The sequence below is a fragment of the Salmo trutta genome, chromosome 5, assembly GCF_901001165.1.
Source record: "Salmo trutta chromosome 5, fSalTru1.1, whole genome shotgun sequence".
Taxonomy (NCBI): domain Eukaryota; kingdom Metazoa; phylum Chordata; class Actinopteri; order Salmoniformes; family Salmonidae; genus Salmo; species Salmo trutta.
The window spans coordinates 63,252,521-63,265,316 of NC_042961.1; the positions used below are offsets into that span (position 1 = coordinate 63,252,521).

The 12,796-nt window shown below is 41.8% G+C and overlaps 1 protein-coding gene across 1 annotated transcript in view; it reads right to left on the bottom strand.

Annotated features, from left to right (window-relative positions):
• LOC115194775 (low affinity immunoglobulin gamma Fc region receptor II-like) overlaps window positions 1-12,796 on the bottom strand; it is a 39,675-nt gene that overhangs the window by 10,712 nt on the left and 16,167 nt on the right. The window contains exons 3-9 of the mRNA XM_029754705.1: window positions 4,597-4,857; window positions 3,959-4,201; window positions 3,528-3,770; window positions 3,304-3,360; window positions 2,096-2,173; window positions 1,932-1,985; window positions 1,589-1,631 (exon numbers count right to left, since the gene is read on the bottom strand). Of these exons, the coding sequence (XP_029610565.1) occupies window positions 1,589-1,631; window positions 1,932-1,985; window positions 2,096-2,173; window positions 3,304-3,360; window positions 3,528-3,770; window positions 3,959-4,201; window positions 4,597-4,857 (979 nt within the window). The remainder of the gene's footprint in view (window positions 1-1,588; window positions 1,632-1,931; window positions 1,986-2,095; window positions 2,174-3,303; window positions 3,361-3,527; window positions 3,771-3,958; window positions 4,202-4,596; window positions 4,858-12,796) is intronic.

Consider the following 12,796-nt stretch of genomic DNA (forward strand, 5'->3'; position numbering starts at 1 on the left):
ACACAACATGCTACATCATTCATAACACAACATGCTACATCATTCATAACACAACATGCTACATCATTCATAATAAACACAACATGCTACATCATTCATAACAAACACAACATGCTACATCATTCTTAACAAACACAACATGCTACATCATTCATAACAAACACAACATGCTACATCATTCATAACAAACACAACATGCTACATCAATTTTAACATAAAATGTTACATCATTCATAACAAAGACAACAAGCTACATCATTCATAACATAAAATGCTACATCATTCATAACACAACATGCTACATCATTCATAACACAACATGCTACATCATTTTAACATAACATGTTACATCATTCATAACAAACAGAACATGCTATATCATAAAACACAACATGCTCCATCATTCATAACAAACACAACATACTACATCATTCATATCAAACTCAACATGCTACATCATTCATAACACAACATGCTACATCATTCATAACAAAGACAACATGCTTCATCATTCATAACACAACATGTTACATCATTCATAACACAACATGCTACATCATTCATAACAAACACAACATGATACATCATTCATAACAAACACAACATGATACATCATTCATAACAACACAACATGCTACATCATTCATAACACAACATGCTACATCATAACAAAGACAACATGCTACATCATTCATAACACAACACTTCATTTTGAAGTTAGAGTTGAAGTTAGGTACATTTGTGTCCATTAGGGTTAGTGATACAGCGATCTGGACCTACCTCAGTCTGTACATTAGGGTTAGTGATACAGTGATCTGGACCTACCTCAGTCTGTACATTAGGGTTAGTGATACAGTGATCTGGACCTACCTCAGTCTGTACATTAGGGTTAGTGATACAGTGATCTGGACCTACCTCAGTCTGTACATTAGGGTTAGTGATACAGTGATCTGGACCTACCTCAGTCTGTACATTAGGGTTAGTGATACAGTGATCTGGACCTACCTCAGTCTGTACATTAGGGTTAGTGATACAGTGATCTGGACCTACCTCAGTCTGTACATTAGGGTTAGTGATACAGTGATCTGGACCTACCTCAGTCTGTACATTAGGGTTAGTGATACAGTGATCTGGACCTACCTCAGTCTGTACATTAGGGTTAGTGATACAGCGATCTGGACCTACCTCAGTCTGTACATTAGGGTTAGTGATACAGTGATATGGACCTACCTCTCTGTACATTAGGGTTAGTGATACAGTGATATGGACCTACCTCAGTCTTTACATTAGGGTTAGTGATACAGTGATCTGGACCTACCTCAGTCTGTACATTAGGGTTAGTGATACAGTGATCTGGACCTACCTCAGTCTGTACATTAGGGTTAGTGATACAGCGATCTGGACCTACCTCAGTCTGTCCATTAGGGTTAGTGATACAGTGATTTGGACCTACCTCAGTCTGTCCATTAGGGTTAGTGATACAGTGATCTGGACCTACCTCAGTCTGTCCATTAGGGTTAGTGATACAGTGATATGGACCTACCTCAGTCTGTACATTAGGGTTAGTGATACAGTGATATGGACCTACCTCAGTCTGTACATTACGTCCCTGGATCCAGATACAGCTCTACCTAAAGGACACACAGATTACATTTGTTAAAATGGCAATATGTTACTTTTTGAGCAACCCAACAAAATCGTCTTTTGCAAAGAGCTGAAACAACAATATTTTTGGTTATAGAAAACACAGTGGTTTAGATGGTACAATGATTATCTACACTATACACAGTGCTGCATTTGTAAATCAGAACAAAAAGTGAGGTACACATGCAGAAAAAAAAGTAGACAGGGTCTGGAACGACCTTCTGACCTGTATCTCTGTCTGTCTGTCTTCACTGCTGAGTAGACAGGGTCTGGAACGACCTTCTGACCTGTATCTCTGTCTGTCTTCACTGCTGAGTAGACTGGATCTGGAACAACGTTCTCTGAAAGAAACACATAAACAGGTCACAACTATTGTTAAAAAAACGGTAAAAACATATTATTTACTTCAGAAAGATGAGGGGAGTGTTGTTGGCCTCTCCCTTCTTCCTACCTCTCCTCCTGTTGTGTTGTCTCTTTGTGTGGTTGACGTCAGCATAGGTCACATCACCTGGACCAGATCCACCTGGAACTAAACACAGGAGAGAGAGAGGATATTAACACAGACTGGACCAGATCCACCTGGAACTAAACACAGGAGAGAGAGAGGATATTAACACAGACTGGACCAGATCCACCTGGAACTAAACACAGGAGAGAGAGAGGATATTAACACAGACTGGGCCAGATCCACCTGGAACTAAACACAGGAGAGAGGATATTAACACAGACTGGACCAGATCCACCTGGAACTAAACACAGGAGAGAGAGAGGATATTAACACAGACTGGAACAGATCCACCTGGAACTAAACACAGGAGAGAGAGAGGATATTAACACAGACTGGACCAGATCCACCTGGAACTAAACACAGGAGAGAGAGAGGATATTAAACAGTATTACAGTACCTGTGGTGTTATAGTGTTATACAGTATTACAGTACCTGTGGTGTTATAGTGTTATTCAGCATTACAGTACCTGTGGTGTTATAGTGTTATACAGTATTACAGTACCTGTGGTGTTATAGTGTTATACAGTATTACAGTACCTGTGGTGTTATAGTGTTATACAGTACTACAGTACCTGTGGTGTTATAGTGTTATACAGTATTACAGTACCTGTGCTGTTATAGTATTATACAGTATTACAGTACCTGTGGTGTTATAGTGTTATTCAGCATTACAGTACCTGTGGTGTTATAGTGTTATACAGTACTACAGTACCTGTGGTGTTATACAGTACTACAGTACCTGTGGTGTTATAGTGTTATACAGTATTACAGTACCTGTGGTGTTGGAGTGTTATACAGTATTACAGTACCTGTGGTGTTATAGTGTTATACAGTATTACAGTACCTGTGCTGTTATAGTATTATACAGTATTACAGTACCTGTGGTGTTATAGTGTTATTCAGCATTACAGTACCTGTGGTGTTATAGTGTTATACAGTACTACAGTACCTGTGGTGTTATACAGTACTACAGTACCTGTGGTGTTATAGTGTTATACAGTATTACAGTACCTGTGGTGTTATAGTGTTATACAGTACTACAGTACCTGTGGTGTTATAGTGTTATTCAGTACTACAGTACCTGTGGTGTTATAGTGTTATTCAGTACTACAGTACCTGTGGTGTTATAGTGTTATACAGTACTACAGTACCTGTGGTGTTGGAGGTCTTCACTGCAGAGTAGACTGGATCAGCTCCTGGAGACTTCTCTGGAGGAGACGAGACAATGGGTTAAAGACATAAAGACACTGTACTGGTGTGTGTGTGTGTGTGTGTGTGTGTGTGTGTGTGTGTGTGTGTGTGTGTGTGTGTGTGTGTGTGTGTGTGTGTGTGTGTGTGTGTGTGTGTGTGTGTGTGTGTGTGTGTGTGTGTGTACCTCTCCTTCTCCTGGGTTCTGGGTCCTGTGTGATTCTAACGTCAGCATACGTAACATCTCTGGGTTCAGCTGCTACATCTTTGTTCCTCTTCTTGCAGAACAGGACCAGTAGAATGATCAGAGAGATGGAGAGAGCAGCCACCAACCCAGACAAAGACAGAGGCAGGAGGGGAGAGGTAGGAGAGAGGGGGGTAGGAGAGGAGGATGAGGGGGGACGGGGGAGGGATGAGGTAGATCCCCTATCTTGAAAAACACCAGAGGAAACAACACAGTAAATAGTTATAATCTATGATCTGATTAATGTTATCTAGTATGAATTACTTCTAATGACCAGAGATTATAAGAACTATTATGAATGTAATGTCTCACTCATGATGAACCTGTAAAGAAGAACCAGATAATCTGAAAGTCAAGGTTTCTCATATTCTCACCTGTCACAGTCATCCAGCTCTCTGGTGATTCTCCTTTAGAGTTGTTACACTTGTAGAGTCCTTCATCTGACTTGGATACTGCAGGGATGGTCATCTCTCCTGTAGTCTCAGTCCTGATGAGGGATCCATCTTTGTAGAAAACAGCTGTGAGGTCAGAGGGAGTTCCCTGATATCTGCAGCGCAGAGTCACAGAATCTCCCTCAGTCACAGGAAGGGCAGGGCTCTCCAGGATCACAGCACCAGCTGTATATAATATATAAACATCATATATAAACAGGTCTCTCCAGGATCACAGCACCAGCTGTATATAATATATAAACATCATATATAAACAGGTCTCTCCAGGTTCACAGCTCCAGCTGTATATAATATATAAACATCATATATAAACAGGTCTCTCCAGGATCACAGCTCCATATGTATATAATATATAAACATCATATATAAACAGGTCTCTCCAGGATCACAGCACCAGCTGTATCTAATATATAAACATCATATATAAACAGGTCTCTCCAGGATCACAGCTCCAGCTGTATATAATATATAAACATCATATATAAACATAACATCAGCTATCTGAAACCAGATGAACCACTAAACACTATAATGTTAGTAGATGGTGTTTGTGGACATACCAGGTACTGTGATGTTGACAGCATTGCTGTGTTCTCCAGACCCAGACTCACACCAGTACACTCCATTGTCTGATGGTATTAATGACACGATGCATGAAGACCCTTGTTGTTTTCCCCATTTTCTTCCACAATCTGAACGATCCCCAGAGACTGTGTATCTCTTCAGTCTCCATCCAGCAGAGTTCCCCTGAACCTCACAGCTCAGAGAGACAGACTCTAGTTTAAAAAACTGAGATCTGTCAGGACTGATGCTCAGAGAGGCTGGAGGAGAGAGATAGAGAGCGAGAGAGAGAGATAGTGAGAGAGAGTGAGTGAGTGAGTGAGTGAGTGAGTGAGTGAGTGAGTGAGTGAGTGAGTGAGAAAGTAAATTATTAAATATAGGCCCCCTAGAGCAGTAAAGCATGTATTGGAACAGAGATGCAGAAACACATCAGAGAACCTATTCTCAAGCTATTTAACCTAGTGATCTCTGTTAGTAGTAACTTAGGAAAGGTTAGTGTAGGGTAGGTAGGGTTAGTATAGGGGTAGGTAGGGTTAGTGTAAGGGTAGGTAGGGTTAGTGTAGGGTAGGTAGGGTTAGTGTAGGGGTAGGTAGGGTTAGTGTAGGGTAGGTAGGGTTAGTGTAGGGTAGGTAGGGTTAGTGTAGGGTAGGTAGGGTTAGTGTAGGGTAGGTAGGGTTAGTGTAGGGATAGGTAGGGTTAGTGTAGGGTAGGTAGGGTATGTAGGGTTAGTGTAGGGTAGGTAGGGTTAGTGTAGGTAGGGTTAGTGTAGGGGTAGGTAGGGTTAATGTAGGGTAGGTAGGGTAAGTGTAGGGTAGGTAGGGTTAGTGTAGGTGTAGGTATGGTTAGTGTAGGGTAGGTAGGGTTATTGTAGGGTAGGTAGGGTTAGTGTAGGGTAGGTAGGGTTAGTGTAGGGTAGGTAGGGTTAGTGTGGGGTAGGTAGGGTTAATGTAGGGGTAGGTAGGGTTAGTGTAGGGTAGGTAGGGTTAGTGTAGGGTAGGTGGGGTTAGTGTAGGGGTAGGTAGGGTTAGTGTAGGGTAGGTAGGGTTAGTGTAGGGGTAGGTAGGGTTAGTGTAGGGTAGGTAGGGTTAGTGTAGGGTAGACCTTTTAAAAATAAATATACTTAAAATGTGTTTTTAGAAAACAGTAGAAAACATGAAAAATTGACAGAATAAAAACATTAGCAGTGAGCATAAAATCATTCACATTAAACACCTTGCATTTCTATCAAACACAAAGGACATGAAAAGAGTTCTTAACAGGTGTGATACCACGTCTGAGAGAGCCTGGTTCACTGCAGCACCGAGGACAGTTACCAGCTGATCATGAGGCTGTGATGATGAAAACCCTTATGATCCACATTCTGGTGAACAACACTGACACCCATCTACAAAAGGACCTGGTTTTTGAATCTTATTGTCGTAATGAGAAGCGGACCAATGTGCAGCGTGTGTGTCGTTCCACATTTTATTTACACTGTGAAACTATGCGATACATAAACTAAAGAACAAAACAACAAACCGTGACGCAGCGTTGAAACATACACTACTCAAAGACAATCTCCCACAACCCTAATAACACGACCCTAATAACACAACCCTATTAACACGACCCTAATAACACAACCCTAATAACACGACCATAATAACACAACCCTAATAACACAACCCTAATAACACAACCCTAATAACACGACCCTAATAACACGACCATAATAACACAACCCTAATAACACAACCCTAATAACACAACCCTAATAACACGACCCTAATAACACGACCCTAATAACACGACCCTAATAACATGACCCTAATAACACGACCCTAACAACACAACCCTAATAACACAACCCTAATAACACAACCCTAACAACACGACCCTAATAACACGACAATAATAACACAACCCAAATAACACAACCCAAATAACACAACCCAAATAACACAACCCTAATAACACAACCCTAATAACACAACCCTAATAACACAACCCTAATAACACAACCCCAATAACACAACCCCAATAACACGACAATAATAACACGACCCTAATAACACAACCCTAATAACACAACCCTAATAACACGACAATAATAACACGACAATAATAACACGACCCTAATAACACGACCCTAATAACACGACCCTAATAACACAACCCTAATAACAAGACAATAATAACACGACCCTAACAACACGACCCTAACAACACAACCCTAATAACACAACCCTAATAACACAACCCTAATAACACGACAATAATAACACGACCCTAATAACACGACCCTAATAACACGACCCTAATAACATGACCCTAATAACACGACCCTAACAACACAACCCTAATAACACAACCCTAATAACACAACCCTAACAACACGACCCTAATAACACGACAATAATAACACAACCCAAATAACACAACCCAAATAACACAACCCAAATAACACAACCCTAATAACACAACCCTAATAACACAACCCTAATAACACAACCCTAATAACACAACCCTAATAACACAACCCCAATAACACAACCCCAATAACACGACAATAATAACACGACCCTAATAACACAACCCTAATAACACAACCCTAATAACACGACAATAATAACACGACAATAATAACACGACCCTAATAACACGACCCTAATAACACGACCCTAATAACACAACCCTAATAACAAGACAATAATAACACGACCCTAACAACACGACCCTAACAACACAACCCTAATAACACAACCCTAATAACACAACCCTAATAACACGACAATAATAACACGACCCTAATAACACGACCCTAATAACACGACCCTAATAACACGACCCTAATAACACGACCCTAACAACACAACCCTAATAACACAACCCTAATAACACAACCCTAACAACACGACCCTAATAACACGACAATAATAACACAACCCAAATAACACAACCCAAATAACACAACCCAAATAACACAACCCTAATAACACAACCCTAATAACACAACCCTAATAACACAACCCCAATAACACGACCCTAATAACACGACAATAATAACACGACCCTAATAACACAACCCTAATAACACAACCCTAATAACACGACAATAATAACACGACAATAATAACACGACCCTAATAACACGACCCTAATAACACGACCCTAATAACACAACCCTAATAACAAGACAATAATAACACGACCCTAACAACACGACCCTAACAACACAACCCTAATAACACAACCCTAATAACACAACCCTAATAACACGACCCTAATAACACGACCCTAATAACACAACCCTAATAACAAGACAATAATAACACGACCCTAACAACACGACCCTAACAACACAACCCTAATAACACAACCCTAATAACACAACCCTAATAACACGACAATAATAACACGACCATAATAACACAACCCTAATAACACAACCCTAATAACACAACCCTAATAACACGACCCTAATAACACGACCCTAATAACACGACCCTAATAACATGACCCTAATAACACGACCCTAACAACACAACCCTAATAACACAACCCTAATAACACAACCCTAACAACACGACCCTAATAACACGACAATAATAACACAACCCAAATAACACAACCCAAATAACACAACCCAAATAACACAACCCTAATAACACAACCCTAATAACACAACCCTAATAACACAACCCTAATAACACAACCCTAATAACACAACCCCAATAACACAACCCCAATAACACGACAATAATAACACGACCCTAATAACACAACCCTAATAACACAACCCTAATAACACGACAATAATAACACGACAATAATAACACGACCCTAATAACACGACCCTAATAACACGACCCTAATAACACAACCCTAATAACAAGACAATAATAACACGACCCTAACAACACGACCCTAACAACACAACCCTAATAACACAACCCTAATAACACAACCCTAATAACACGACAATAATAACACGACCCTAATAACACGACCCTAATAACACGACCCTAATAACATGACCCTAATAACACGACCCTAACAACACAACCCTAATAACACAACCCTAATAACACAACCCTAACAACACGACCCTAATAACACGACAATAATAACACAACCCAAATAACACAACCCAAATAACACAACCCAAATAACACAACCCTAATAACACAACCCTAATAACACAACCCTAATAACACAACCCTAATAACACAACCCTAATAACACAACCCCAATAACACAACCCCAATAACACGACAATAATAACACGACCCTAATAACACAACCCTAATAACACAACCCTAATAACACGACAATAATAACACGACAATAATAACACGACCCTAATAACACGACCCTAATAACACGACCCTAATAACACAACCCTAATAACAAGACAATAATAACACGACCCTAACAACACGACCCTAACAACACAACCCTAATAACACAACCCTAATAACACAACCCTAATAACACGACAATAATAACACGACCCTAATAACACGACCCTAATAACACGACCCTAATAACATGACCCTAATAACACGACCCTAACAACACAACCCTAATTACACAACCCTAATAACACAACCCTAACAACACGACCCTAATAACACGACAATAATAACACAACCCAAATAACACAACCCAAATAACACAACCCAAATAACACAACCCTAATAACACAACCCTAATAACACAACCCTAATAACACAACCCTAATAACACAACCCTAATAACACAACCCCAATAACACAACCCCAATAACACGACAATAATAACACGACCCTAATAACACAACCCTAATAACACAACCCTAATAACACGACAATAATAACACGACCCTAATAACACGACCCTAATAACACGACCCTAATAACACGACCCTAATAACACAACCCTAATAACAAGACAATAATAACACGACCCTAACAACACAACCCTAATAACACAACCCTAATAACACAACCCTAATAACACGACAATAATAACACGACAATAATAACACGACCCTAATAACACGACCCTAATAACACGACCCTAATAACACGACCCTAATAACACGACCCTAATAACACGACCCTAATAACTAACCCTAATAACACGACCTTAACAACACGGCCCTAATAACACGACCCTAACAACACGACCCTAATAACACGACCCTAATAACACGACCCTAATAACACGACCCTAATAACACGACCCTAATAACACAACCCTAATAACACGACCCTAATAACATGACCCTAACAACACGACCCTAATAACACGACCCTAATAACACAACCCTAATAACACGACCCTAACAACACGACCCTAATAACACAACCCTAATAACACAACCCTAATAACACAACCCTAACAACACAACCCTAACAACACGACCCTAATAACACAACCCTAATAACACAACCCTAATAACACAACCCTAATAACAAGACCCTAATAACACGACAATAATAACACGACCCTAACAACACAACCCCTGCCACAACTTTGGTAACCAGGAATACCTGTTAAAGATAAAGTAAGGAATACCTCTACAGATAAAGTAAGTCCCATTAGGAGCTATCATACCATTATTGATGATATTACCGAAGGTATTGGCATAAAAAGTAGTCATAGTGCCATTACCGAGAGTCAATTCAACAGACATTCCACAACCTTAGTACTGTCACAGGCAGATGGGTCTGTTGTCTGCTCACACTCACTACTCTGTCCTACTTTGACAAACGCGTCCTGGTGCAATTGAGACAGATCCCGAGAGAGTGACCTATTTAAAACATACCCACCCAACAGGGGCATGTGTAATAACTAGGTAAGGTGGTCTCTGATTAGTGCCATTGTTAATCTCAAGTGAAGGAAGGTACATATCACTCCAGGGTGTCAGCTCCACCCCCAACTCATCCACATGTTGTTGAATGGACACACTTCCAGGAGTATCAGACCTCCTCCAGCACCTATCTGCAGAACCAGGTACTCTCGCATGTTGATGATCAACATTCTCACCCCAATTAGTGACCCAGTCTGTAATACCTACCTGTTTCAAGCAGACCACCATAGTCCCTGTACCCCAAAACACCAAGGTAACCTGTCTAAATGACTACTCACATCTGTAGACATGAAATGCTATGAAATGCTGGTCATGGCTCACATCAACCCCATCATCCCAGAAACCCACTCCAATTTGCATACCGCCCTAACAGATCCACAGATAACGCAATCGCTATTGCACTCCACACTGTCCTTTCCCACCTGGACAAAAGGAACAGAATGCTATTCATTGACTACAGTTTAATGTTCAACACCATAGTGCCCTCCAACCTTATCAATAAGCTAAGGACCCTGGGACTAAACACCTCCCTCTGCAAATGGATCCTGGACTTCCTGATGGCCCACCCCCAGGTGGTAAGGATAGACAACAGCACATCTGCCACGCTGATCCTCAACACGGGGCCCCTCAGGGGTGCGTGCTCAGTCCCCTCCTGTACTCCCTGTTCACCCATGACTGCATGGCCAAGCCCGAGTCCAACACCATCATTAAGTTTGCTGACGACACAAGGGTGGTAGGCCTGATTACGAATGACAATGAGACAGCCTATAGGGAGGAAGTCAGAGACCTGGCAGTGTGGTGCCAGGACAACAACCTCTCCTTCAAGGTGGGCAAGACAAAGGAGATTCTCGTGGACTACAGGAAACTGTAGTCTGAGAATGCCCCATTCATATCGACGGGGTTGAAGTTGAGCGGGTCGAGACCTTCAAGTTCCTTGATGTCCACATCATTAAGGAACTTTCATGGTCCAAACACACCAACACAGTCGTGAAGAGGTTATGACATCGCCTCTTCCCCCTCAGGAGGCTGAAAAGATTTAGCATGGGTCCTCAGATCCTCAAAGGTCTACAGCTGCACCATTGAGAGCATCTTGACTGGCTGCATCACTGCCTGGTATGGCAACTGCTTGGCCACCGACCACAAGGTGCAACAGAGGGTAATGCATACAGCCCAGTACATCACTGGGGCTGAGCTCCCTGCCATCCAAGACCTCTATAACAGGCAGTGTCAGTAGAAGGCCCAAAAATGGTAGGACTCCAGCCACCAGAGCCATAGACCGTTCTCTCTGCAACTGCACGGCAAGCGGTACCGTAGTGCCAAGTCTAGGTCCAAGAGGCTACTTAACAGCTTCTACCCCCAAGCCATAAGTCTCCTGAACATCTAATCAAATGGCTACCTGGACTATTTACACTGACCTCCTTTTACCAACTAACTATCTAGTACTGGCTATACCCACACTACACTGGACTCTGCCCACACTAAACTGGACTCCACCCACACACTACACTGGACTCCACCCACACACTACACTGGACTCCACCCACACACTACACTGGACTCCACCCACATGCTACACTGGACTCTACCCACACTACACTGGACTCTACCCACACACTACACTGAACACTACCCACACACTACACTGGACTCTACCCACACTACACTGGACTCTACCCACACACTACACTGGACTCTACCCACACACTACACTGGACTCTACCCACACTACACTGGACTCTACCCACACACAACACTGGACTCCACCCACACGCTACACTGGACTCTACCCACACTACACTGGACTCTACCCACACTACACTGGACTCTACCCACACTACACTGGACTCTACCCACACACTACACTGGACTCTACCCACACACTACACTGGACTCTACCCCCTCTGTCTACTCTGTTAGAACCTTCTTTACTAAGAGAGTAGAATAAGGACTGCAGACTGACATGAAGTCACAACCAATGAAGAGACCAGGAAGAAATTATACTATTATAGAACAGGTGATGAATATAGATAAATGTTACTATTATAGAACAGGTGATGAATATAGATAAATGTTACTATTATAGAACAGGTGATGAATATAGATAAATGTTACTATTATAGAACAGGTGATGAATATAGATAAATGTTACTTTTATAGAACAGGTGATTGCCAGACTGCCCAGAGTCTGGGCAGTCTGGCAACTCGGGACAGTCTGGGCAGTCTGGCAACTCGGGACAGTCTGGGCAGTCTGGCAACTCGGGACAGTCTGGGCAGTCTGGCCACTCCGGCAGTTCAGGGCAGTCTGGCCACTCCGGCAGTTCAGGGCAGTCTGGCCACTCCGGCAGTTCAGGGCAGTCTGGCCA